Source organism: Vanessa tameamea, chromosome 10, assembly GCF_037043105.1.
Source record: "Vanessa tameamea isolate UH-Manoa-2023 chromosome 10, ilVanTame1 primary haplotype, whole genome shotgun sequence".
In the NCBI taxonomy this organism is placed as follows: domain Eukaryota; kingdom Metazoa; phylum Arthropoda; class Insecta; order Lepidoptera; family Nymphalidae; genus Vanessa; species Vanessa tameamea.
The window spans coordinates 4,687,779-4,715,717 of record NC_087318.1 but is presented as its reverse complement, the minus strand read 5'-3'; the positions used below and the strand labels follow the sequence as shown (position 1 = coordinate 4,715,717).

The 27,939-nt window shown below is 29.8% G+C and overlaps 3 protein-coding genes across 3 annotated transcripts; all 3 read right to left on the bottom strand.

The window, feature by feature from the left end:
- Positions 1 to 107: 107 nt before the first annotated feature.
- LOC113403765 (synaptic vesicle glycoprotein 2C-like) lies at positions 108 to 13,019 on the bottom strand. Its single transcript, XM_026644354.2, has 10 exons — positions 12,784 to 13,019; positions 8,260 to 8,421; positions 7,745 to 7,907; positions 5,677 to 5,798; positions 4,883 to 5,121; positions 3,753 to 3,898; positions 2,183 to 2,288; positions 1,518 to 1,816; positions 875 to 1,002; positions 108 to 218 (listed from the first exon to the last, which is right to left on the bottom strand). The coding sequence occupies exons 1-10, from the start codon at positions 12,869 to 12,871 to the stop codon at positions 145 to 147; spliced, it is 1,527 nt and encodes a 508-aa protein (XP_026500139.1). The 5' UTR covers positions 12,872 to 13,019; the 3' UTR covers positions 108 to 144.
- A 4,680-nt stretch (positions 13,020 to 17,699) lies between these two features.
- On the bottom strand, positions 17,700 to 21,461 carry LOC135193460 (uncharacterized). The gene is made up of 4 exons (XM_064216003.1): positions 21,042 to 21,461; positions 20,752 to 20,964; positions 18,139 to 20,682; positions 17,700 to 18,067 (listed from the first exon to the last, which is right to left on the bottom strand). The coding sequence occupies exons 1-4, from the start codon at positions 21,382 to 21,384 to the stop codon at positions 17,796 to 17,798; spliced, it is 3,372 nt and encodes a 1,123-aa protein (XP_064072073.1). The 5' UTR covers positions 21,385 to 21,461; the 3' UTR covers positions 17,700 to 17,795.
- Positions 21,462 to 21,845: 384 nt separating this feature from the next.
- On the bottom strand, positions 21,846 to 23,039 carry LOC135193459 (uncharacterized). Its single transcript, XM_064216002.1, has 2 exons — positions 22,526 to 23,039; positions 21,846 to 22,453 (listed from the first exon to the last, which is right to left on the bottom strand). The coding sequence occupies exons 1-2, from the start codon at positions 23,028 to 23,030 to the stop codon at positions 21,846 to 21,848; spliced, it is 1,113 nt and encodes a 370-aa protein (XP_064072072.1). The 5' UTR covers positions 23,031 to 23,039.
- Between the last annotated feature and the right edge of the window lie 4,900 nt (positions 23,040 to 27,939).

Below are 27,939 nucleotides of genomic sequence, written 5' to 3'. Positions count from 1 at the left end.
ATCTTGATTAAATTATGTAGATACTAAGCTAAATGTATTGTTTAGGATTTGATCAGGGGAACGCGGATGCATTTGGGGGCCCCCGAGACTGGAGGCCCGGGGCGACCGCCCATTCCGCCCCCCTGTTAGTTTGCCACTGGTAAATTATAAAGGCATATCTTTAGCTGGTCTAGGTTCTATCCGTGACCTCGGTAGCAACAGCGAAAGTAGGCCACAAACTGAAATAAAAATAAAAATAATTAAAAGTACATACATTATTATATATTTTAAGTTATTGTGCCTTTATAATAAAGTTGAAAATCCAAAATTTAATTTTAGGTAACCATGCAAAGATATCTTAAGCGATCGATTACGTATTATTTTTATTTAAATATACAATCTGATAAAAATAATAATCGGTCATACTAAAAATAGATAATTAGCACAATTTTCAATCAATTAAAGAACAAGAAATATTCATTTAGAATATTACCACATTTTATTTTTAGAAGGTTTATGTACGACTAACATAGACAAACCTCAAACTAAAACAATGTGAAAGTTCCATATTACTCGAATTAGTATTTTTATGTGAACGTGAAAGCGACGGGGTAAGGTCAAAATTTTGTTTGTAATTTACATACAAACACACTTTAAATACAAAAGAAAAATCTTTGATATGCTTGTCGTATTTCACTAGATATTTTATTAAAATTTCAACCGTCAAAAACTGAGGTTATCATATCCAATATAGGTTCGCACTTCCAAAGTAGGCCTCTTTAACTTTAACCGCGAGGCCGGCCGTGAGCATTGGCTAACGTCACTAATGCCTTTAACAACAAACTTACAAACTCTTTATAATATATACATTAGTGAGATATCTATAGTCACTTACGTATTAACATCCCTCCAAAAATGTAGAAAGTTAGCTCGCAGACGGCGTTAATCAGGAGGCCAGCAACATTCGTACCCACAATGGAACCCGTTCTACCAACCATCATCGTAAGACCAATAGCCATACCCCTGTGTATAACAACATCAATATATAACAACAATATTAAAAAATATATATAAATTATATAATGAATCAGTTCTGAATTAGCATTTCAGTTACCGACCGATGTGTGGGTGCATATTTCCTATTTATTTTTGTTAGGAATATGACGAACTAATGAAAAAGTACTTATTGTCTATGATCATCTTAATGTATTCAGTAATATTTATATTAGAATCAAACGCAGAAATAAACTTTACATACATTTTTTATAAATATCAATCTGATACCTGTCTATATGTTATTTTAATTTGTTTGTATCTTGTTTTGATAGTACACGTGTAAGCGTTACAATAACATAGATTTTGTATTTCTTATGTACTTATTTTAAAGAAATACGGTTATATGTTTTATCTATGACAAATCGGATTGCTTTTAAATATAACCATAAATAATATAAATCGTTTAGTTGAGTACCTTAAATTAGTTGGAAATATTTATTAATATATATATATAGTTGGAAATATATATTAAGAGTACTTACCTTAAATTAGTTGGAAATATTTCAACAGCATAAGCATTTATTGGGCCTATTGCAAGCCCAGTGATAGGTAACGACGACAGTAATATCGCAAATATTGTGTCTTGTGTAACGAAATTTACAAGTACACAGAATATTCCTATCAACATATAAACTAGGATCAGTAATGTTTTCTTTCCCAGAATTTTTACAGTACTACTGAATCCGAGAGCAATGAAGGCGCAACAAAAATTGGCAATTGTGTTAATCACAAATGTCATCGAATCAATGGAATCGTTACATTGTGCGTTTTCTGAAGCTGTCTGTAACAAGATTATAAATTTATTGTTGGATAAGTTAGAAGAATTTATTTTTGAAACTTATAAAATCAATTTAAATAATTATGTATTTATATGAATGAAAAGTATTGCATTTCTATTTAATCATATTATACTAAAGTTTTATTTATCAAGATAACATTTCTTGTTTGTTCAGTAGAAAATATATTATAATAAGATGATATACAAATCTTAAATAAATAATCTAGTCTTAGGTAAATATAATTCGCTTTATATTGCTAGTTTATTGTGTAAAAGTAAGATCTAGGATTTATAAATATACGTAAATCTAAGATTTGCTTATCTTTTTCCTACTTCCTTTAAAATAGGCTATACGTACCTAGTACCTACCTCATTAAGCCGTTGAGCAATTACTTCGCACGCGGTAAGATCGGCACTGTCTCCGGTGAGCACTCTGTTAAGGATATCTGGTATCCACATGTACAGGCCATTTAGACTAAAACAATAAATAATTATAATGACAGTTAACTTTTCTTGTAATTATATTAATATTAGATACAAATGATATTTTTTTAATTTATATTAAAACAAACTCAGAAAATGAAAATTTTTTGAAACACATAAGAATTATGAATTTCATACATTCAGACAGGCCTGCAAAAATGACTTTCTATGATAACGGTATGTGGACGCACCACATACATGTGACGAAATAGGATATAATACCACAGAATAGGATACAATATATATAATAAAATAATAACATCGTTGATTCATTATTTTAAATATTTAGATTAAATGATAATTTTAAAAAAAACTGTATCACGCGTCAAGTACTGGATAGAGTTGAATGACGTCACAAAGTCTTAATTATATGTATAACCCAGTACCAGTATCTACCAAGGACGGAACGAATATCGAGGCCGTGTCTGTATAACTTTAAATATTGAAAAAGAAAACAACCAGTGTTTTGGAAGTATTACAAGTACAATAATGAGGTCAAATCATCATCAATAATGGAATAGACACATTTGAATGACAATAGTTTCCTGTCATGATTATATTCGATCACATAGTCTTAAATATTAAAAAGAAAGACATAATGTAGCGTATGACAATTGTAATGTACCCAATTAATAGCAATGGTGACGTAAAGTGCCTTCAAAAATAAATATTAGTTTTACGATTAAATTATCCATATGTTAATTATTTCGCAATAACAACATATAATTTATTATCTTTTTCTACTTTTTCTCAAATATATCCCCATTGCTAACATTAATGTGATAGATACATTATTTAGTTGTGTTCATTAATTTTAAGTTACGTCATTGACACTATTCTGGGGAAGGTCGTCGTTCTCTAATCATTATTTTATTTAAGGTTATTTAAAATTAGTGGATTATCCTCAAAACTTTCTTTCTTTTAAAAACCTTGGTCTTTGCAAAGAAGATTAGGTACCTATTCAATATTAAATGTTTAGACTAAAAATAAAACTTTTGTATATGTTTTATCAATTTTATCGACCCATTTAAGTCGGATTAAGATTTACAATTAGTATTTACGCGATATCTACTTAAGTGAGTATATCAATATATAGTATTTTATATTGATTAATAAACACATTAAACTTGTTAGAAAGTGATTATAATCACGGGTCATAGTCAAAACATCTGCTATTTTTAATATTTACATGTTATTTATATTATTTTATTAATAATACATAAATGAAACTCAAAAAGGCACAGAGATAAAAGTCTGTGGATATACAAATATTCATTGGTACATAGTACATAGTATTTTGGTATTGGTTGTCCTTGTTGTTGTGTTGGTGTCTTAGTCCATTAGTGAGACATTTACGGATTATCAATGTTATTTAAAAGACCCAATAAATATGATCATATAAACTTAGATTAAATAATTTTAATATCATATTCTTACTAACGGAAGAATAACTTACGTGGCAAATATTCCGAACAATAAAGTTCCATTTAGTATAAACCCCTTCAAATAGGGCGGCCTGAGCAACGGTATTGTTTGTTGTACTAATGAGTTGAGAAAAGTTTGCTTTTGTTTGTCCTGTTCGGGTAATTTCAACCTTTTCACCTGAAATTAAAAAAAAATATAATATATAAAAAATATATTAAAATTATATGGTTCGGTATCGATAATCACTGCAATTAATTTATCAATAGTTACCAATTCCATTATTACATGACAGTTAAATCATTTTTATGCGATTCGAATACATATTAATATTTTGACAAACAGTTTCAATAAGTTAGTTCATCAAAATTAACTCTTATTTTTTGCTGATAATGATTATGGCTAACCTAAATAAATTGTTATTCATTTTAATTGCTAAATTGTGTCTATGTAGGCTCAAAAACATTAAATTACAATAATTCTGATAGCAAAAACAATTACATATTATATTGCAATAAAGGTGGTCAATTTTAATATATTTACCAACTATTACTGCAATAATATTTCAACGCTCCAATTCGCAAAATGTCTATTGTTAATTCCAACTGTAGACATTTTGGAGATCTACAAATGTCACTAATTCTTAATAGTCATCAAATTCAAAAATAACTTTGTAAATCAATCACCATATGGCGATATCATCGTGGCGATAAGGTGAGTTTTGAGTCATTTATTAATTAGTTATTATTACTCAGAGCGATACGCTGTTGCTCTTTATCATGGACTTTACTCCACAACAGGGGGGCGTAATCGTCGCCTTAGGCGTTTAGTTGGAAAATTTTCGCAATGAATAAAGCGATGTTGAAAAATAATGCACTATATAAAATATACTTGGTGGTACAGCTTTGTGCAAACCCATCTGGGTAGTGGCAACTACCACTCATTATAAGTTCTACCGCCAACTAGCAATATTTAATACCGTTGTATCCAGTTTGAAGGGTGAGTTTCTTACGGCGTTACCGTTATGGCCTATTTTCCCGTCAGTTTACCAATGCATTAAAATAATACTATACTACTCACATACAAAAAAACAGTTATAATGTGGTATAAAATTAAATATTTGTACATATCTGTCGAAATAAATAATAAAAAAAAAATATTTACTGGATAGTCAGCTGCGGGTTTTCTTTTGTTTCCAGAGTATATAGTTCTTAATACTTTCAATGATTCATCATGTCTGCCTTGTGAAATGAGGTACTTCGGACTCTCCGGGCCAAACGACATAAGTATTGCACTTAAGATAAAAAAGCTTGAATATATTATCGTAAGTAGCCTCCAGGGTCGGAAATAGTATAAACCAAAGTCAATTCTGAAATCGAGTGGTAGTATTGCCCATGCTAGTACTGTAATAAAAAAATGTTTTTGTGTGTGTAAGCAATTGGAAATATATTCATAGTACTCATGTGGCTGATTAAGTCAAACTGCACCAGTAGATGGAACACGTCAATCTGAACCGAAAATAACAGGTTCTGATTATCGTCAGTGGTTCGTGTGCTTAATTTTATAATTATTAATTTAGTATTCAGGGGTAAAGATCCACATCGAAAAAAAAACTGTGTGTGGTGTAATAAGTATGATTATAAACTTCCTACGAAAAATCCTACGAAACAAGAGAGGATCCATTTGATTATCATTGAAGAGACTTAGTCTTTATTTTATATTACCGTACTGTATCATTTTAAAAGCTTCTGCAAAGCTCACCATGCCCAAGCGTTAGACTGGCACTTCCAACTGGTGTTATAATATCAAGCAGTTCAGTAACAGATAGTACTTACAAATTGCAATACCTCACATATTTCTGCGTAGAAAAGGATGACGACAAATGACGAACAATCTATCAGGTTTTTTTACAAGAAAATACGCATGGTGCGTGTAAATATTAAATAAAAATAACTTACATGGCACCAAAGCCGATCCCGATATCTGCATGGCATTTGTTATTGACAGTGTAATATCTCTGTATCTGTGCGGTAAAATTTCCCCAATAAAAGAATACGGCACTGAGGCTGGACATGCTATACTGCAAAATTTAGAATAAAATAAACGGAGATGTAAGAAAACTTTATACTGTATCTGATGTGAATTTAATTCGTTTATGTTAAAATTTTAAATGTATAATATTTTTATATGCCGAAACTGCTGTGCCCATTGGTGGCAAGTCCCAGCCCTGGTTTGGTCGTTTCTGCAAAACGGCCTCACGCCGAAAGTGGAAACGTTACCATGACTGGGCTAACGCATCGGCGTCTCGTGATGTAAAGACCAGCGCATTCAGAAAGGAATATAACTCTGCCTCGAGGTCCTTCAAAAACGTGATTGCTAAGGCGAAGACAGAGTACATTGGCAGAATTGGCGAGAGACTGGTGCGTCTCCCTTCAGGAACACGTGCGTTCTAGTCTCTCGCTAAGGCTGTTTTAGGGAATTTCTGTCAGCCTTCCTTTCCATCTCTGCACAAGGACGGTGAGTCATTGGCCCATACCGCGAAGGAGAAAGCTGATCTTTTAGGCTCTCTCTTCGCGTCGAATTCGACTCTGGGTATCCAAGGAAAGTCACCACCAACAATCCCGCGATGTGATACCATGATGCCGGAGGTTAAATTCCGGCAAAGTGCAGCTCGTAAATGACTTCTTTCCTTGGACATTCATAAGTCGAGTGGAGCCGATGGCATCCCTCCAATCGTGCTACGGTCATGTGCTCCCGAGTTGGCACCGGTCTTAACGCGTCTTTTCCGGCAATCCTACGCATTAGGCATCATCCCGATCTCCTGGAAGACTGCTTTGGTGCATCCGATTCCTAAAAAGGGTAACCGCTCAGACCCGTCCAATTATAGGCCTATAGCCATCACCCCCTTGTTCTCCAAAAATTCGTCAATGCTGGTGTTCCGCAAGGCTGCGTTCTATCACCCACTCTGTTTCTTCTGCATATCAATGACTTGTTGCAAATCAGTAACACTCACTGCTATGCAGAGGACAGTACCGTAGACACCTCATACACCGGCAGTGCTAATATTTCTCAGGAAAACATCGAAGAAAACCGGAACAAACTTGTGTCTGAAATTGAGACTTCGTTAAACAAAGTCTCGAACTGGTGCCGGCTACACCTAGTCCACTTCAACCCCAAAAAGACGCAAGTTTGCGCGTTAACTGCCAAAAAAACACCATTCATCGTAACTCCACGATTTGAGAAGATTCCGTTAGCCGCCACAGCTAGTATCGGAATACTTGGCGTCGATATTTCAAGCCTCGTTCAGTTCCGCGGTCAATTGGAAGGCAAAGCCAAATTGGCATCATAAAAGCTTGGTGTGTTTAGCAAGGCAAGACAGTATTTCACGTCGGCCCATCGCCTAAGACTATACAAGGCGCAAATTCGGCCTCACATGGAGTACTGCTCTCATCTCTGGGCGGGTGCTCCCCAGTAACCAGCTCCTTAAATTTGACCGTATCCAACTTAGAGCAGCTCGAATTATCGACGATCAAGCCCTTTCTGATCTGCTCGATCCTTTGGCTCTGTGTAGAGATGTTGGATCACTCTGCATCTTCTACTGAATCTTCCACGGGGAATGTTCCGAGGAATTGTTTGGATTAATCCCGGCAGCTGAATTTCACCTTCGGACATCTCGTCAAAATTCTAAATTTCATCCGCATCACCTAGATGTCCGAAAATCCACAACAGCGCGATTTTTAAGACATTTTCTGCCTCGCACAACCACTCTGTGGAATCAGCTTTCGCCGGCGGTTTTTCCGAACCGATACGACTTGGGAACCTTCAAAAAAAGAGTGTACTCCTTCCTAAAAGGCCGGCAACGCACCTGCAACCCCCCTGGTGTTGCAGATGTCCATGGGGGGTGGTAATCACTTTCCATCAGGTGAGCCTCCTGCTCGTTTACCCCCGTATAACATAAAAAAAAATGTCTTAGTTAAATGGTTTATGGTTAATTCGATGATAAATAGATACATAAAACTTGCTTACCAAAAAGCTGAGAGAAGTTTGAAAATTGTAAAACTAGTGAGATCAGGCATAAAAGCAGCGAGCACACCAAATAAACCGGCTGCTAGTGAGCTATATACAACTGTCTTTTTTCTTCCTTTAGTATCTACAAGATATCCCCATGGAAATGAAGTAGCAACTACACCTAATAACAAAGAATATTAATATAAGACCCGAGGAGAGACGGCAAAAGATACTTAGTCTGTTTTTTATGCAGTCATATTATATGGCTTTACAAGTTAATTTTAGAAAACGTGCTTTTCAAGGACAAGCCACTTTATGCATGCTTGAGAATTTATTTTAGGGTCGGTGTTTATATCTATTTGAACCACTAAAAGTTCCTTAAACATTTGTTTAATCATGAGTTAGTGATTCGATTGTTTAAATTATGTTTTAGAATACATATTCCAACCCCTTTTGTTTTTGACTATTAGTAATGTTTTGAGAACATTGTTAGTATTACTTTTAACAAAAATGTGATTTCAAGATGAACGTACCAATATATGGGATAGAGCCGATGACTCCACGCTGCGCGTCTGTCATCTGTAGATCACATTTGGCGGCTGGGAGCAAATACGAGTAGCCGACCGGATCTATAATCGCAGATATAAGGAAGAGGGCCAAGGCCAAACTGTATCGTATGTTATACCACCCAATACCTAAGAAAAAAAATGATTCATAGTTTAATATTGTAAATATTGCAAATGAAATTAAAAGGAAAATACATCATTATAAATGATCATACGGTAATAAAGCATTTTTTTTAAGATACCTTATTTCGTACTTGTTTTTTTTATTGGATCACAAACATTGGCACTGTTAGAAATATTAACACATCGCCGATGCGCCACCGACCTTGGGAATAAAGATCTTCTGTCCTTTAGGACTGGTTACGCTGGCTCTTTAAGCCGGAACACAACAATATGATAAGCAGGTGGTTCCTATTCAGATAGGCTTGCACAGGCCTTGCAGTTTAACCGTACTTAACTTTAGGAACAAATATTAATTTGTTCCTCAAATATTTATTTATTTTTCAAGTTATATTTAAATTGAGCTTCTTATTTTTATAATGTAAATATGAAAATGCTGTATATTTTTATAAACATATGTACGTATGTAAATATTCTTGTTAAACTATAACCATTCAAAAAGCATTAAAACGGAATAAATGTTAATTAAAACAAGTGTTTTGAGAACAAGTGTAAATTTTAATTTTATCATCAAAATAAAATATGTAACTTGTTTTTACACTGTTTATTCTACCTATATAAGGGAAACATGTATATGACGATAATAATTACATAAAATCGCATTTACCTATATTGGTTAAACAAACTTAATCGTATATTAACTATCGAATAGAAAACTTTGATAAAATGTTCGTAGAAACTCGCATTGATTTGTTATAATAAGAGTAACTTCAATTTACTAAAACCGCTTGTTAAACAAGATTTAACCTACGTTTTAATAACTTTATTAAAAGTTACTATATTGTTTAATCAAACTTAGTCAAGTTATTTGGATTTAATAAGTCAAATAAATATAGATGAAAGAGAGTGATTACTATTTTAGATTCAAATATTTAATGTCAACAATTAAATATATAATTATGTTTAATTGTTGAAGTTAAATATTTGAATTTAACGTCAACAATTAAATATATGCATATTACCTTTATTCAATATTAAGTTTTTTACCATTGAGTACTTAATTTTCTTTTTTTTTAGTTAGTTTTTTACGATTTATTCGTAAAATTATATAAATTGCCTCAGCAAGTTTTAGACTTGGAATTATTAACATTAAAAAAATATTCAAATTTTAATATAAATAACATGGAAACGAAATTGCTTGTGAACATTTTTTTAAGAATAAATGCAATATTGTTATATTGATTAACATTTTAGTTTAATTAATAAATATTGATAGTATTTTATATCAATAAATAATTATGTACCATAAGGCATTTTAAATAAGTTATTTAGTATTTGTTTTATAAATTATTGTATATTTAGTAAAAACTACTAACCTTGCTGATAGAATGTATTTCCTTTTACTTTATAAGCTTTCGAAATGTAGAATAACTTCCTTCTCAATATACTTTTTATTTTTCAAGCTTTTATTTGTTACTTAAAAATTTATTAATTTTTTAATTTTATTTTATTTATATTAGTTGTGTAATACGGCTTTCAACTTGCCTTACTATATAAAGCAGGACAACTTATCTAGAAAATGTAACTAGATCAATAGTTGCGTCGACATTTAAATGTAGTTAATTAAGTATGTACATTTATGCAGGTAGTATTTACATTTATTGCCTTAATTAGTGCCTAGTTAAATAGGCTTCATACGTCGAAGTCCTAGGTTGAAATCATATGTTGGGCAAATCATATTTATTGGGTTATTCTATTAATAAATTGTCAGTAGCAGCCTAGGTTAGGTGTTGACCTGGTCCTGGGTAATTTTGTATAACCGCGCCCCTGGTGTCTGTCATATTGTTCTGAATTGAAGATTATGAGAATGCACCTATTTTGTACATACATTTGTGCCCTACTTATAAAGTCTACTGCACGGATAGTCAGTTCGGTTAGGAGGTCATTATTTATATAATTTTTTTGGTGAAATTGAAATTATTTGTTTTGCTGTACCAAAAAAGTATGGTCTAAATATTACTTGCTTCACCTAACCTACTGCCAAACCCATTATTTATTTAATAATTATGATAGTTTTATATATACTTAAGTATACCGTACTTTAGAAATAGATAAAGATAATTTTGTGAAACTACAATTCGTGTAGCCTAAAGCTGAGGTATATAAACATATTTATCGAAGCGTCGTAAAAAATCCATCAATGTCTATATATTACATAGACATTGATGGAAGCTAATGTATTTTTATCTGGAGATAGCAATTAGGTTATTAAAATATGATTACACGTAGCATTTAATCGATATTGATTACTAATGTGAATTTTTTAATCTTTAGAATTGTTTGTGTGTTACAGAAAGTCTAGTCTCTTACTAGAATTAGTCTAATAAATAGAAGTCCAAGTAGGTAGTAAATTCTCAAATTATAATTTGTTATGTTTTTACATAAACTTAACAAATGGTTGTCAAATTGATAGTTGTATGTTTTAAACAAATCAATTCTAATAATATTTAAAATGTATATAATCTTTTTATAGTATAAAGTTTGTTTGTTTTCTAATTTTTGTCTGTTTACGAGTAGAAATACTTAAAGGCACATCTCCATATCTATTAGGATAGGCCATTTGTTTATTATTTTCGTAAAAAATTGCAATTACACAATATTAAAATTATGACGAACAAAGGCGATTCGTCGCAGACGTGGTAGCGCTTGCCGTTGACTACCCACAATAATGGCGGTATTCAAGATTTTCCCGTCAACCATCGATACGACGCTTCACCAGACCGACTAGCTGTCAAATCTTGTTTCCTCGTAATTTAAAAGATGGCGCTAGTGATGCGCCGTCATACTTAATTATCGTCTGAGTTATGACGATTGATACATGTACTGGAAGCGTTTTGATTTCGAAACCATGGGGGCCGCTTTGGAATTTTATTAAAATATCATTTAATAATTTTGACAAAGTGACTATACTAAAGTGTGAAATGTATGAATAAATAAGTAGATATAACGCCTTTGTTTTGCAAGCACATATCATATCTTTTTACACCGCACCTATGCTAAGATTCACAGTGCTTACTTTGTGTTACGCCATGTATGACTATCTCAGAATGGGTTGAATATTAAAAAAATATATAATTTGTGGTGAATTTTATGTTCTACAACTATAAAAATTTCAAATATAGGTTAATGCATACAAAGCGAGATCTTTAGATAAAACCATTTTCGAACTTTGACCTTGAATACCTATGGACGTGATCACGAAATTTTATGCGATTTTTTCGACCTATTCATTCTTATAGAAAATATATTTTAGGTGTCATTATTACCGTTTCAGTCGCTTATATCATCATTATTATTATTTATATTTTGTGAAACCGTTCAGCAAATAAACTTTTATTGATACTGATACGATGTTTCTAATATAGTCAAATTATTTATTCACTGTGTAGCTGTTTGTTTTATTTACCGCTAGCCAACAAATTATTTTGGTTTTATTTCTTATATCATATATCGTGCCATATTTTGTAGATATTCTTATCACATATTTATTATACTTAATAATATAAACGATAGTAATTGAGATCACTGTTATTTATGAATGATTTAAAATTCAATAGATTATGAACTGATCGGTCATATGACATAATATTCAATACATATAGCTATTGAATAATCCGTAGTCTAAAAGGAACTGTTTACATCGGAAATGAGGTTAGTAGTTCGTTAAATTCGATACCGTTTAAAAATTAAATTACATATTACTAATTTACATAGTATGTAGAACATACATTATATATTAAGTGATCTGCCATACTTCGACGCGATAGCATTCCAGGGTTAAATTATACGCATAATATAATATGATATCGTGAGTTTATTGCGTTAAAAAATAATTAATAAACTACATGATATATTATAAAAATGTATATAGAATGATTACTAAATACTCACATTTTTATGAAGAATGTTTTTAAAGCTTTAATTTTTAAAACAATATAAATTTAAAGTCAGTTTTTATTGAATATACATATCTTCCAAGAATTAAAAATGGCCATATACCTAACGATTAATCACCTTTTATTCGTAATAACGATTAATTATTTTTTATTCACTATATAAAAATTATTACTTTGCAATAATAATAATAACCCCAATTTTCTATCAACACTGGATATATAAAGCGCAGATAATTAATTAAATAATTTGTTTAAAACAGAGTAAAAAAGGCCTAAAACTTTAATCTAATCATAAACATTTCTTTTCTTGAATATTGGTATAAATATTAAAAAATACCTACTGTAGTTTTAAAATCTTAATAAATATGAAACACTATTGAATATGCATACTAAGCTTAGTATATATAAAACTCACCGGCTACAGAAAGTGCTTGATCCAAATCCACTGCATTATCCTCATTTTCTATTGTTTCAGAAACTGTGTCAATTGTATTTTTCACCATTTTTTATTCCCAATCAAAATTTTGTCGTATTACAGTATAAATGGCTTACTATTTTTCACAAAGACGAGTGTTTCAAGCGAGTGATAATACGCAATTAAATACATTTGTTAATATGCATATGTGTTGAATGATAACTTTGTATTAAATCACAATTCTGGATCTTTTATCGTGAGTTCCTTATCTCTCAAATTTAACCCGACGCGAAGTAGCGGCTTGTCCGAAACCAATTTTTATTGGTTAGAAATATGTTAATTAAAGCGTCATGTCTGAGCTTTGGCTATACCGGTTTAATTTGAAAAATAACGGTTCGACGGGCATGCGCAAGATTATCGGTCAAATATTTCCTTAGTGACAAAGCAGATGTTGTATTTGATTAATTATTATAAAGTATACTTATGTTGTTGCGCCATGCGGTAGTGGCGTTGTGAGTTTGGGGGAATTGCGATCTATTAAATAATACCTACAGCGAGAGGTATTTTTAGAAACAATATTTTTATACGTGCTGGTCACGTATCAACACGTATAAAAGTGAGTGAGCTAAGTGATTTGTTTTTGTTAATTTTTTTGGTTTCATAATTGTTTATAATATAAAAATGTAGTTAAAGTTATATTTAAACAAAAAACTTATAAAACAACTTTGTTTTATTTACACAATGAATTTGTACTATGTCATAAATAAAAGTTTATTTTGAATTTATAATCGATTTTTTTATTTGAAAAATAGTCTCAAAAAAATATCTTTTAGTTTTATAGAGAAATCTTCCTGCAGACGATAAATATACTATTTTGTCACTTTCAATTACCACTATAAAACGGTAATACTTTAACAATACAAAGAAAAACAAAATAATGTTATGCAATGTGTAATTTACTTGGTGGTAGGGCTTTTGCAAGCCCGTCTGTAGGTACCATCCAATCAGAAACAACAGTACTCAGTATTATTGTATCCTGATTTAAATGTAGAAACTGGTTTAAAGGCCGCGTGAGCCAGTCTAACTACAGGCACAAGGGCCATAATATCTTAATTTCCAAGGTTGGTGGCGCATTGGCGATGGAAGAAATGGTTGTTAATTCTTACAGCATCTTTGTCTATAAGCAGTGTTGACCACTTACCATCAGGTGGCCCATTTATCTAAATCATAAAAAAATATGTTTCACTTTTATTTTTAAACCGATGGTTAATTTTTCTTATTAAAAAATCTTACGTATTGAAAAATCCTTGATATCTTTAACAAGATACAAACAGATAATAAATTACGTGCCTCCTATCATAATCTTCAGAGTAACAATTTGCATGCTTTGTTTAAGATAAGGATTAATCTTTAATTTTTCTGTTATCATGCATCAGATTTCCCGTTACATAAATGACAAAAAACCTTGTAAGATTCCTTTGATTGTTTAGTCAAGATAATGTTTATATGTTTGTATGTGAATCCTATGTAATATTCTTACAAAAGTGATAATTAGTTCTATCTAGATGATGCTATAAACAGTTTGGCCTGTGGTAGAACACGATTGCGGCTTCAAACCTACAGTGTTATTCTGTAATAACTCACTTCGTATCTCACTCGTAAAATGTTGACAACTTACAGTGATAAGCCATTTTCATATGTTTATACAGTATATTTTATAATTATTATATATAGGTATTATAATCTATCATATTCTGACATTTCACGCTCGTTTTCTGCAATCAGTTTCGAGTTACCTCTTAAAGAATAGTTATACTGAGCAAGCATCAATAATTCACGCGCTTAATTTTTGTTTACAATCGTATTAAAAATATTCTCGTAGTAGGCGGATAAGAAAACCACGAACTTTATAAATGTACCTTGTTTATAGTTGGGGGATTGAGCATGAATATGTAAACGTACAAATAGAGAAAACTATATACCTACTTCTGTCGAATAAATAACAAAGTACAATACGGTAACAAAATCACAATGGTAATGTAATTCGTAAACACTTTGACTTCATATCAAATTTAGTTACATACTATACAAATAAAATAATGGACCAAACCCAAATAAACCCGAGTCAAATATTCAGAATTATATTAACAATTTGTTTTTATTACTTTTACAAATGATTAATATTCCTAATAACATTCATTTCTGTGGGATCAATACCGTGTATAACAATGTGATCAACAGCTAACCCTCTACCTTCGTATTCATTTAAAATACATCTATAATGATTGGATATCTGATAAACTTAAATAGAACCTCTGCTTCGTGTCTTTATTATGTATAGCTGACAGTAGTTATAATTATTTCAGTCATATTATAGAGGAAAACTTTACCAAATAAAGTTTACCATTACAAGCAATCATTACAATTTGCTTGTTATATTATAAGTTTTATGATATTAAAAATTACATAGCGGAGGTATACATTACCGTCTTTACCATAGGGCACGTGCGCAAGGCCCTTGATAAATCTTGAGAGGGCTCCGAAGAACCAACAATTTCCTTCACACGTTTGTGCTCACGTTGATGTATGTATTCGAAAGTGATATATTTGTAAGAAATAGCTAAAATATTTATCAAAAAAGGCTATAAAATAGCCATAAGATTGTATAACCAATCAGATTCCTAAGAATTTACGAAAATTACCGCAACGTTTATTGGAAACTATACTTGGTACAAATTATTGGTACGTGGTAGTAAATATCTACCCAAAGGGCCCCAAATTCATGGGTGCCCAAGGGCCCCAGAATAGTATATATATATTCTTCGCAATCAAAATAGTTAATTTACTTATTTTTTTTTAAATTATAATCGTAAATAGGTATAGTAAAATGAAATAAAATTTACTAAAGCTAGTTCTATTATCTCACGCTATTTGTTTGAACGATACGGAAATGTTGAGTTATAAAATGTAATTTAAACTTTATGAAGTGTTTGAAGAATGACGTAATTATAGTAAGTTCTTTTCTGCGTAGAAATCGAAAGAGTAATTGCAAGAAAGGCAAAATTTGTCATTGAAATATTAATATTTATGAGCGACGAGTTTTTATTAACACAGCTGAGCTAGTCAGTAAGCATAAACTCGGAACTCACTGTAAAACACGATACTGATGATATATACCTACAAATTTGAATATTTACATAAAGAATACGCGCATTGAGAGTCGAGATGGCCCAGTGGTTAGAACGCGCGCATCTTAACCGATGATTTCGGGTTCAAGCCCAGGCAAGCACCACTGAATTTTCATGTGCTTAATTTGTGTTTATAATTCATCTCGTGCTCGGCGGTGAAGGAAAACATCGTGAGGAAACCTGCACGTGTCTAATTTCAACGAAATTCTGCCACATGTGTATTCCACCAACCCGCATTGGAGCAGCATGGTGGAATATTCTCCAAAACTTCTTCTCTACCTTTGAGGTCGCTTTTCAACATTTCACGTGTTAGATACGCTTGAGCCCTGACATAATACCAATGCTGTTCAGTAATCGATTGAGACGTGTTTGTTTTTTTAATTACTTTATTAATTATTTTAATATCGTCTTTATTACGTTCCTAGCTCAGCCTATTTTTTTCATACAATATCTTAGTATATAAATGTGGTATGTATCATTTTATAAAATTATATAACATGACAGATTGTACTCGCTATAATTATATTTTAATCTTGGCAAGAGAAAGAGAATGATAATCAGAATATCAGCCATTTTTCACACATTTCTTATTCACATTCACAAAATTTTAGACTCTATACACTCATACCTATTATTTTTCTAGAAAGATGAAGTAAACAAGAAAAAAAATTGATAATAAAATTTATAAGGATAATTAGCGTTAATTGCAGTGTAAGTCTTAATATAATGGTTTTATTCTTTAAAAAAAACCAGAGAAACAAAAAATTTTAATTATTATCCAATAAAGATCTCTTCATAGGTATGTACTAAATAATTGAATAAGTAATTCATGCGTGACTTCATTTATTAGCGTTACGACATTAAATTTTATTAAACCCCTTACGTAGGAATAACTTTTACTATAGAAAAATATATTGTATATCAACAATATGCCCTTTTATTTTGTGAACGATTCTCATGTCCTGTGTTCGAAATAAACATAAAGAACTCGAAAGGAACTTTATTGATATCTCTCGTATTAACATTTAACTGTGGATATGTTTTGTACTGGGAAACTATTAAAACGGATCTTCAGTGCGATTCTGTAAGAATTCACTTCGTAACTCACTCGTGGAAGTGGAAATTTTGCTATAATTGTTCTAGTCAATGTCACACACCACATTCTAATATTTCATACTCCTGTTCTACTTATAAGTACATCAATATTTTGACTGACCTACAAATTTTGCTTACTTAAGTAAAAACCTTGAACTCTGAACATTTTCTGTACTAAATATAAATGATAAATAAAAAAAAAAACTTTTATAACTTTACATTATATCTTTATATGACCAGTTTTTTATTTACACATTTTTCAGTGTTAATGGTTGTGCCCAAAGCAGATCTTTTTATGACTAAGGATTAAGCTGATTGTCATAACGTGTGCTTGCTTGTTATGGAGTTAGACTTTCATTTGCCGTGGTTCTTACCATAATTCTATGTATATCGGTAATTTCTACAAAGTAGTTATTTATCCATCGGTTTAACTGTTAGGAGCTAAAATTCATAGCAATAAGAGGGCAGTTCAAACTAGTTAATTAAGGGTTTTTTAAAAAAAAATTAAAAACAGTAACTAAAATAAAAGAATAATATATATTTTATTTTGAAAACATCTATATATGTTCAATAAAATAATAATATTGTTTAAAATGTAAATAATCATTACGTATCTACATAACTGATATAAAGAGAGTATGTATCAATAAAGTATGATTATATAAAATACGTTTCCAAGTACTGCAATCGATTCTACATTTTAATTTTTCAATTACTACGAATTAGGGATTAATTTTTTCGACAACCACATAGTGCATTAGTTTGAACCAATCTCATCGGTTTCTTTTCCATTATTTTTAAAGTTTCTTTTATAGAAGTCTGTTGGCATGACAGTGTATTTGCTTCTTCTTTCAAATTTTGGATTATCATATTTAATGGAACTAAAGTTTTATAAACCGAGTTAAGTGTTTCTTCTAAATAGTCTTCTTTTTCTACAGCGTTTTCGATTGATTTTTCATTTATTTTTTGTTCATAATTATCCTCCACCTGCGAAGTCTTAACTACAAAAAAATAATAATTTTATAATTTAATATATTAATATGAGCAATTTAAAATATATAAAAAGAACTACCTTTATTCTTGGCTTTTTTTATTACCAATGCCAAATCAATATCCAAGTCAATCGGTATTCTAATTTCATCACCGTTTGCCCTGATCATAGATTTAATAATGTTAATCTTATCCCCTTTATTTATATGAGTTGAAGTATCAACAGTCTGAATTATTAATTTATCATTGTCAACAGAATACCGAAAACCGAAGTCTATTGCTATTGAAGAATACGTAGTTGTACCAAAATCTTCCTGACATGGTTTTGCTTTATTATCTTGTTTCCTATTGTCTGGTTGATTAAGTTTTAAGTAATTATTTTCCAAATGCTCTAAATTCGTTAAATTTATAGTTTTAGTGTAATCTTCATTATCACTATTTGTGATACGGGAGTCAGGCCTGTTGTTAACACATTCATTTACGTTCAAAATTTTCGACCAAGATTTAACTTTAATTTGGAGTGATTCGTCTTCAAGTGGTACTACATTTTTATGTATTATTGAGTTTACACTTTTATAGCTTCCATCAACATTTTTATTTAAATCGTTAATATTTCTGTTTGATTTAAATGCGTTGGTTACCGATTCGGACGAATATAAATGTTTAAGATTTTCTACGGCACTATATTTTTTGTCTACATGAGTAGAACGAAGAATATTTTCACCTTGTTCATCTCTAATTAATATTAAGTTCGTTTGTTTTCTGATTGAATTAACTTCTGACGTTTGCTTAAGAATTTCTGTAGAAGATATCGATATAGATTCGATACGACTATCTATTATTGCATCATTTGATATTAAATGAGTATCTGTTATATTTTTGTCGACAAGTTCTTTGACATAGCCCTTCTCTTGTTTTGAAGTAGGCATTAAATTTTCCTTTTCACCAGTACCAATATCACTATTTTTGTCAGATGAAAATACAGTTTGGTATACATCGGGAATATGATTATTCAGATTTTGATATATTTCATTTCTTTTATCACGATCAAAAGAATTATCTGTATTCTTGTTTGTCTCCAAATTATCTTTACCTATATCCTCACTTGTTACAAGAGTTTTTAATTCATTTACGCTAGGAACATCTATAGATACTCTTAGCGAGGTATCTTGGGTTTTCTGTGAATATTGCGATTCTTTTGCTTTAACGACATCATAATTTACAATGCTGCTCGTATGTAAATTATCTCTATGCTTACTTTTCAAAAGTGTTGCTTTAATTTCAGCTGCAATAGTAATATCTTCAAGTTTTTTTTTGAAGGACTCTTGAGATTGTTTCACCGAATCCTTTAATTCTTTTGATTCAATAATTAGATAATTTGCACTATTACTAAATTCTACATTTTGTATTTCTTTGCTGTCTATTACTTTTATTTTGCTTATGTCAGTATTTTCTTCAAGTTTTTTCTTAAGTGATTCTTTGGAGTCGTTAATTGAATTATGTTGTTCAATAATTTCTGTTTCTGGACCAGTAATGTGATTTGTATTAATATATAGACCTGTATTCTGAAATTCTTTGCTTTTGAACGATGGCTCTATTAATTTGCCCATATCTGCAATTTCCTTATGTTCTTTTACAAGCGTGTCTATGGATTCGCTAAAAGAATACAAGAGATCGTTTGTTTTATTTACTGGATCAGCTGTAGTCACTGAGTTTGTTTTTTGTATGGTTATATTTTTTAGAGATGATTTAATATCATTTAAATCAATAGTTTCTTCACTTTTGTGTTTGTTTGTCACTTTGTGTTTCTCTATAAAAACATCTTGCTCTTTTGCTTCGTTTTCTTGAATTTCAGTATTGGGTGTACTCTTATTATATCCATAATTTTGGCTATCCGATACTTTGTTTTCCAATGGAAATTCCGTTGTATTTTTTATATTCAATAGGTTTTGAGAGTGTGTATTTAAAACTTTATTCACATCAGCGTTTATATCATACAAATTTGCCTTCGAATTTTTTATATTTCTAATCGATTCAACATATTTAGCATTTTCCTGTACACTTTCAATAAATAATTTTGATTCTCCGACATTATTATTAATGAAGCTTTTAGATTCTATTATAACAGTAGGCGATTCTGATGGCTCTCGTTTTAATAAATAATAATTTCCCTTTTCATAATCGATGTTAGTGTCTTTTATCGTACAAACCTTTTCAGTTAAGTTTTCTTTTTTCTTTTTAGTTTGTTCTTTTTTTGGTGGCATAAAGAATATTTCAGAAAATTCATTAATAGATATTCGTGCTTTATTTTCACTGGATAGTCTACTTTTTAATTTCATATCATGACTTTCCTTAGGTACTCGAAAGTCATTGCTCGAAGAGGAGGTTGGATACGTTATAAGTGAATGTGCATCAGGTTCTGCATTATTCTCTGGTTGTGGTTTGCCAATATTTTCATTTTTCTGTTTCATTTTTATTTTTACCTCACTATCAGTATATAAGCTTGTTGTTTCGGCGCTAAGGACTTTTTTGTCGTCATTTTTGTACTTTAGGCTTGTTGATGAAAGATTTAACGCTGGTTTGTAAGAATATTTATCTTCATTAAACGGTGGATCTAAACAACCTCCTATACAAAAGAGTACATGAAATTTATTTATTTATTAAAATATAATTATAATAATTTAATAATATTTACCCGGTTTACATATTCCCATGAAGGCTTTTAACTGCTTTTCTGTTCTTTCAGTGGAAGGAATGCCAGGGAAGTTTTTTTTTAATACATTTTTTTCAGAAATGATATTAGTATCTACAATTCTGCATGTGCTCTTTACTATGGCTACATCATTAGTGGTGCTTGGTAGATAGGAAGATTTATCATCATTATCATTTTGTATTCTAAGACATCCCACTATCAATAACATAATGCTTAATAAAAACAGAATCAACATACGGCACGACGACTAAATAATCTTATATTGCACTTACCAGGTTTAAAGAAATGAAAAAAGTTCTTATGAGATTTCTTTTGAAAATTTTTACTCGTATCAGGTTCTACGAATAGGTCAAATGACATTATGGTCTGGTCACTGCTGACAAGTTGTACTTTTTTACCATTGTTTGCAAATAACTTAGGAGCGGAAACGATGCCATATCGTTCACCTTTTTCTTCCTTATTTCGTATTTTTATCTTAATATTAATCGGGTCGGTTAAATTATAATCAGCATTATTAACTAATCGTGCGTCATCATATTGAGGTACGGCTACAACTTCAAATGGTAAAATTGGCGTGCTTTTCATTGGCTGATCAAAAACTCTTTCGTGAGTCATTCTTAAATCAATACAAATAATTTGTGTGATATCAATTGCATAATCATAAAGTCCCTGTAAAAGTCAAAATATATGTTGTCACTTAAACAGTTAATACAATATTGACCACAAATAACGACTAATATGAATGTAAGACTATCACGATCATCTTTTTATTCATTGTGACGAGACATCATGTTTCTAGAAAGATACTTTACTTTTGTAACTTTTTCTTTATTATTTTATGTTGCATGATAAGTTGATATTATTGTTTGGGTGTTAATAAAAATCGACAAGACCATGCGGTTTATCTTTATTTCACCTTAATAAAACATTTATCACAAAATATAAAAACTCTATAATCAAACTATCTGTTTAGCCAAACTACATAGTTGTAGAATCGGTTTACACAGATAATATAATTTCTAACATAATGATAAAATACAAATAACATTTTAAGTATTATTTTAAATAATATATATTTATTCATTAAACACGACCGAATAAACAACACGATTCGACTTTAAACAATTTTTGACGTCGCACCCCTTTGAAGCAATATTATTATCAAAAGTCGATCTATTTTGCAATAATGTATAAAAATTTAAGGATACACATTTATTAATAATATCGTTTAATATTATTTTTAAGGGAAGAATTTCCCTTTCCATATTTTGAACAAAATTTGCGACACGAACTTCTGGCAATATCCTAACATTTGACATTAAAGATTTACTGCTAAATAAATTTAAATAGTTGACCTCTAAATTCGTATTCTTTTTAATCTGATTTTGGTGATAACTTCTATAATTAAAAATGCAATCGTGTAAATTATGTAATCGATCATTAAAAAGAGATGCTGTATTTTTAGAGAGGATAGAATTATCTCCGATCGTATTATAAACTGGTGTCCTTAATATTTTTTTCTTGATTTCATTTTTTTGAATTGCAACATCACCGGTATCTGATGAATCAAGATGTTTTATTTTGTTGGTTAAAAATTGGTTGGCATTGCAATTCTTATTAACAGTTGTTTTAATTCGTTCGCCGGAGTTAATAAATTCAGATGATTTGAAATCATGACTAAGCACTGAAAAAAAAAGAAAAAATAGTAGTGAAAGAATATAAAAAAAAGTAATTTATTGGCAGGCCATTCTCGTACCTTCATAGTTAATATCTTGCTTTGATGTTTTTAAATTTCCGTGAGTTAATAAAGTTACGGCGGACTTCAAAACTTTTAATGACTTAAATGGGTAATTGCTGTTACTTAAATAGAAATGTATATCATTTTTTTGCTTCAATTTAGGATTTAGCACCATACCATGCTTTGTCTTATTAGCATCCAAACATTCATTTGGTTTGCTTAAGACTGAATATTCACTTGTATGTCTCAATTTTATATTTGTTAAAGATGAAGATGATATTATATCAACACAAGAATGATAAACTTTTGTACGATTTTTCGGATAGTTTTGTTTCATAATTATTATTTTATAAACTATCGGTATTGTAAATTCGATTTTATCTTTTACATCCTTCCATTCTAATTTTTCAATATTTTCAACACATGATGTTATAGGAACGATTTCTAAATTATATCGGGATTCACATTTAACAATACTTTTTATAAATGGTGTAAATTTAATATTAATATAAGCGGTGTCCATTTCTATACTAAACTGAAAAAAAAAAGTGAAAAAATACAAATTTGCCTATCATTGAGATCGATCAGAAAAAAGGCAATGTTAAAAACGGATTTTACCTGTTTGTTGAATTTATTGGATAGAAATGCTTAGTTATCAAATAAATACTTCTTATATCATTATCACTATAATCTTTTATAAGTCACAATTTAATTATTTAGTTAACTAATAATTTTGACAACTATTGCGTATTTAATCCAACATCTCTTGACAGGAATGTATTACGTCAAAATTTTACTTTATCGTTGAAAAAATACAGAAAAACTTTTTTGTACGTTATCTAATGAAAAATTTAAAATAAATGTTTAGATAAGGGGTCACCAAACCCTTACAGTAAATTTGAACTTAAAAAAAAAAAATCTAATATATCTAAAAAAAACTAATAAACTAATAAATCTCTTGGAAAAAGATCACAAGTAATAAATATTAATTCCAAAATTAGACACAACATGTTCTGCTTTCTGTCAATCTAATGTGACTATTTTTCAAAATGTACGCTTCATAAGCTCAACATATTTTTACAAATAATTATTAAATCAGGTACCGACGCTATGTAGTAGTCTGTCTTGAAATTATTTGTCTTGGCTAAAGAAAACTACAGTTCAAGTGAATATCCCTTTTTATTTCCACAATTCTCACTACTATACATTACTTACATACATCACCATAATTTATTAAAACTTTATACAATATACGATATGCCAAAAATTATTATTGCTCCTCATTTAGGAATAGCAGGAGAGCGTTTTTGATATATAAGTACTTTAAGGAAAAATTTTAACACTTTTGCACTTACTTATACACAAATAATAAAAAGTACGTCTACCACAGAACTACTGGAATTACTAATATATTAATTTTCACATCACGCATGTACAAGCTTTTTTAATATCTAATATCTAGACTTACATAGTTGTTAGTTGTAGTCTAGACATTGCATAATAATTTACGGTACGTAACGTAACGTAGCGTAACAATATAGATAACTTTTTCAAAGATTTTATCCAATACGCTACATAAAAAAAAAGTTGTATTCTCTGGAATTTGTTGGCATTTTTAATAATTAATTATAATACAATTGTAGTCTAAGGTTAATATTCAAAAATTTTGAAAATAACACGTATGAGCAAATGAAAATTATCTGTTGTATTGTCAAATTTAAGTAACATGTACGTGCGTATTCTTGAAATACAGGCTCTTAATCTATATTTAATATAAAAGGCTGAAAAGTTTGTTTGAACGCACTTTTCTCAGAATTTAACGATTTGGAAAAATCCTTTCGCGTTAGACAGTCCATTTATTGAGATAGGTTATCGAAATTTATTTAGTTTGTTTTTTTCTAATCTCATGATTTAACTGTAAACTTATCAATATGAAAAAATATTTTTTCTTTAGATAGTTCATTTATTGATAAGGGTTATAGACTATAAACATTATGCTACCAAACACACGCAAGCAAGCAATTAGTAATTAATTACTAAATTACCTATTATTTAAAATGTGACAATATTAACAGATAATAATCACTTCTTACACAACATGTTTTATATATAATTTAGAAGCTATTTTGCACTTTATTTATAAATGCTAAGATATACATTTACGTCTTATTAATATTAAAGTTTTTTTTATTATTTACAAACTCCTCTAGATATATTGTGAACATTGTGAGACTCGTTATTGTATCACTAAGAAAGTATTTAAAACCTTAACTACATTTAAAATTCTTTAAATAAAAAATAGAAGGCAAAAAAATGTTAGTATTAATTTTAATATTATAAATATCCTTAAAGATAAATTACAAAATAGTACTAATTTTACCTTAAATTATTTTCATTATTTGTTGAATACATTATATAACTATGTCTATATATACACCTACTGTTATGTTTCTGACTAGAAAACCCTTTTTGGTCATTTATTTATTATAAACTACGACTAGATGCATGAGATCAATTTGAAAGCCAATTCCTTTTACTTAAATACCTACAATTACATAATCTTAATAGAGTATATTATTTTAAGTAAAAAACCGGTAAAAATGTAAAAAGTGATCATTGTGTTGTATATTAAACTGTATGTATGATTATTTATTGCTTGATTTATAAATAAATAACGCAGCACCGTCATTTATTAAATGATTTGATACAAAAAATACTTTTGGACAAGGCTAATAGTCCACTAGACTCGTGAGCAGTATAAATAAATCGCAATAACGTATTTAATTTATTTAACGATGTTGAATTATATTTTTCCATTTTTATTGGTAAAAATCCTTTGTAAGCCATATAAATTAAATTGAATTTTAATTTTAGAAGTATGTATTATTATTATTTGTTTATGTTTTTTTTTTTAATTTGAAACTGTATATTATTAATCCCGTACCTATTTTTTTTAGAATTATCCATTAGATTAGGTTTTATTTAAGACCACAATTTATAATAATTATAATGTTGTAATTATTATGCAAGAAAAATTATATGATTTTTAATATTATGTTCGTTAAATAATATACTTATAAAGATCTCAAATATTAAAAAAAAAGAAAATATCCGATGCGATTTGTTATTTCCTGAATCATAACAGAAACAGCCAAATATATTATTTATTACAATCAAATTATATAAGGGAGTTAAATATAAACCTACTTATATTAAGTTCTATTCAAATCTATACAAATGTACAAATAGTCTATAAATTAAATTAGCAATGTATTGCATACATGTCCCACCTATCGTGCGCTATGCAACCTTACTCGTACGAACCTATGCCTACTCGAATTTGTAACTTCCATCGTGCTCTGTTTTGCTAAACGCAAATTACCTAATCCCTTACGTAATTCATTTACCTATGTATATTACTGACGATAATCAAGTTATTTTGTACTATGACAGAATAGTTTTACGATTTTTTTTCTTGGACACGAACAATCGAAGGCTGTAATTTATAAGAAGTGTATAAATCATACTCTTCAAGACAAACATTTTATAAACCTTTTTACTTAATCGGTTAGTCGAACTTCAAAATCTCTGACTTAAACAGTTACTATGTATTGAATAACTAATGAAATGTTACACTTTAATATCGACAATATTTTGGTTTTACTTTCAAAAATATCTCAATAAAGAGGACATAGAAAACGAAGGCTTATATATTTTTATATTTTATCTCTCCTTTTACCTGCTAAAAGGAGAGATAAAATCATAAATAAATTACAAAATTTGTCTTTGAAAAGTGGTCTGGCACGCCATTTACTTATTTTGCCTTTTGTTTAGAGAAAGTGAATTACGTATGAGTTGCCTTACATCTAATCATCAAATTGTCAATTCGATGCTACAAATTAGAAACAAAAATGAGAGCAGTCAAGTAAGATAAAGAAAACATCGAGACGAAACCAACTTTTAATCTAAGTATTGGTAATAAAATAAATTTGAATAATGGGTCGAGTACCAGTGTCAAAATTAATTTATTTTTAATATATTTTGCATATATTCATTATATTCATGTAATTGATAAAACAGTATAAATACTACTTGTACTGTTAAAAAGTATATCATACATATATGCAGACCTTGAACTTACCTACCTACTTTTAAATAGATTAAAATTCTCGTCTCGGTATTTCTTTTTATGTGTTTACATACCTACTTTCACCCAAAATCGTGATTATTCATCATGAGTCAACGATACAAAACCGATATGTATAATAATAAAAGGGTTTCTTGGACGGTGGATCGTATAAAACAAGGGAGTCAATTCTAATAATGTATAACGGTATTATACGTTTGCGATTCTATTCCAGCTTCGACTATTCCTCACAAAAAATAACCTCAGCTTAATCGTAATTGTGGAATAATTCTCATTATTTATATCGGCTACGATACGGTCCCGACAATATTCCGATCCAACTTTGACCGAACCGAAACTGGATCATTGCCTTAGTAGAATAAAAAAAAACAACTGAAAGAGAACGATTACGTTTCGATTCGATTGCGATAAACTGTCAATTTGTTTGTATTCTACAAACTGTGGCTTAAGTCGTGTTCATAGAAGGTTGTATATTTTATTAACATAATAGGTGCTCCTTGTCATTTCTGTCCGGTATTTCTTAAGTGAATTAGTGGCAGTGTAATTGTTAAGCTGTTCTAAAAATGTATCTCGCATTTTTATTATATATGCTATATTGTTACTCTTGAAATAAATAAAAAAACTCTATGAATAAGAATAATTAATGTACAAAATCTATAAAGGTCCTGTCTCTTGACTTTCCATCCATTCTTGTGTCGATTGTCTTGTTGTGACAAAGTAAAGGTATAATACCTTTACAATGTAGTTCGCTTTATGTATCTAAGTTGTAAGTTATTTCGGAATACCTTGTACGTAAGTTTTTAAAATAATTCAGAATATCAACCACAAAGTAAGAAGCGTACCAAACTTGAGGAATTAGAAGCCTCAAGTATTTTTAATAAATCAGTAACTATTGATCGATATGAGTAACAAAATTTACACCAAATGGTTTGTTCTTGTTAAACTTCTTAAAATATCAAAGTAATGTTATGTATCTGTATTTAATTTTTATGGATGCTAATGAATTATAAATGGATGATATATAATTAATAGGTAATCAATTATTAATTAATATATAATATTACATAAAAAACTGTGTGCTTAACAAATATCGGAGAAAGTATAAAAGAATCAAAATCAAATCAATCAAAAATTACTAAATTGTTTTAAAATCTAAATATCAAGAGCATCCCTTATTACGGTATTTTGATCGTATTGAAATATTAAAATTATTTGAATTAGTGAAAATAACTTCGTTTTTTTTATATAAGTATAACAAAGTAGTTTTGGGCTTTTTGGGTTGCAT

Bases quoted from the DNA above. Each gene is read 5' to 3' on its own strand.
- LOC135193459 (XM_064216002.1), bottom strand. From the start codon at position 23,030: ATGGACACCGCTTATATTAATATTAAATTTACACCATTTATAAAAAGT. The intron at 22,454-22,525 runs GTACGAGAATGG...TTTTTTTTTCAG, and splicing joins GCAAGATATTAACTATGAAG to TGCTTAGTCATGATTTCAAA.
- LOC113403765 (XM_026644354.2), bottom strand. From the start codon at position 12,871: ATGGTGAAAAATACAATTGACACAGTTTCTGAAACAATAGAAAATGAG. The intron at 5,799-7,744 runs GTAAGCAAGTTT...TAAATTTTGCAG, and splicing joins AAACTTCTCTCAGCTTTTTG to TATAGCATGTCCAGCCTCAG. The intron at 1,817-2,182 runs GTAGGTACTAGG...ATCTTGTTACAG, and splicing joins TTGCTCAACGGCTTAATGAG to ACAGCTTCAGAAAACGCACA.
- LOC135193460 (XM_064216003.1), bottom strand. From the start codon at position 21,384: ATGACTCACGAAAGAGTTTTTGATCAGCCAATGAAAAGCACGCCAATT. The intron at 20,965-21,041 runs GTAAGTGCAATA...TGTTATTGATAG, and splicing joins TTTTCATTTCTTTAAACCTG to TGGGATGTCTTAGAATACAA. The intron at 20,683-20,751 runs GTAAATATTATT...TCTTTTGTATAG, and splicing joins CATGGGAATATGTAAACCGG to GAGGTTGTTTAGATCCACCG.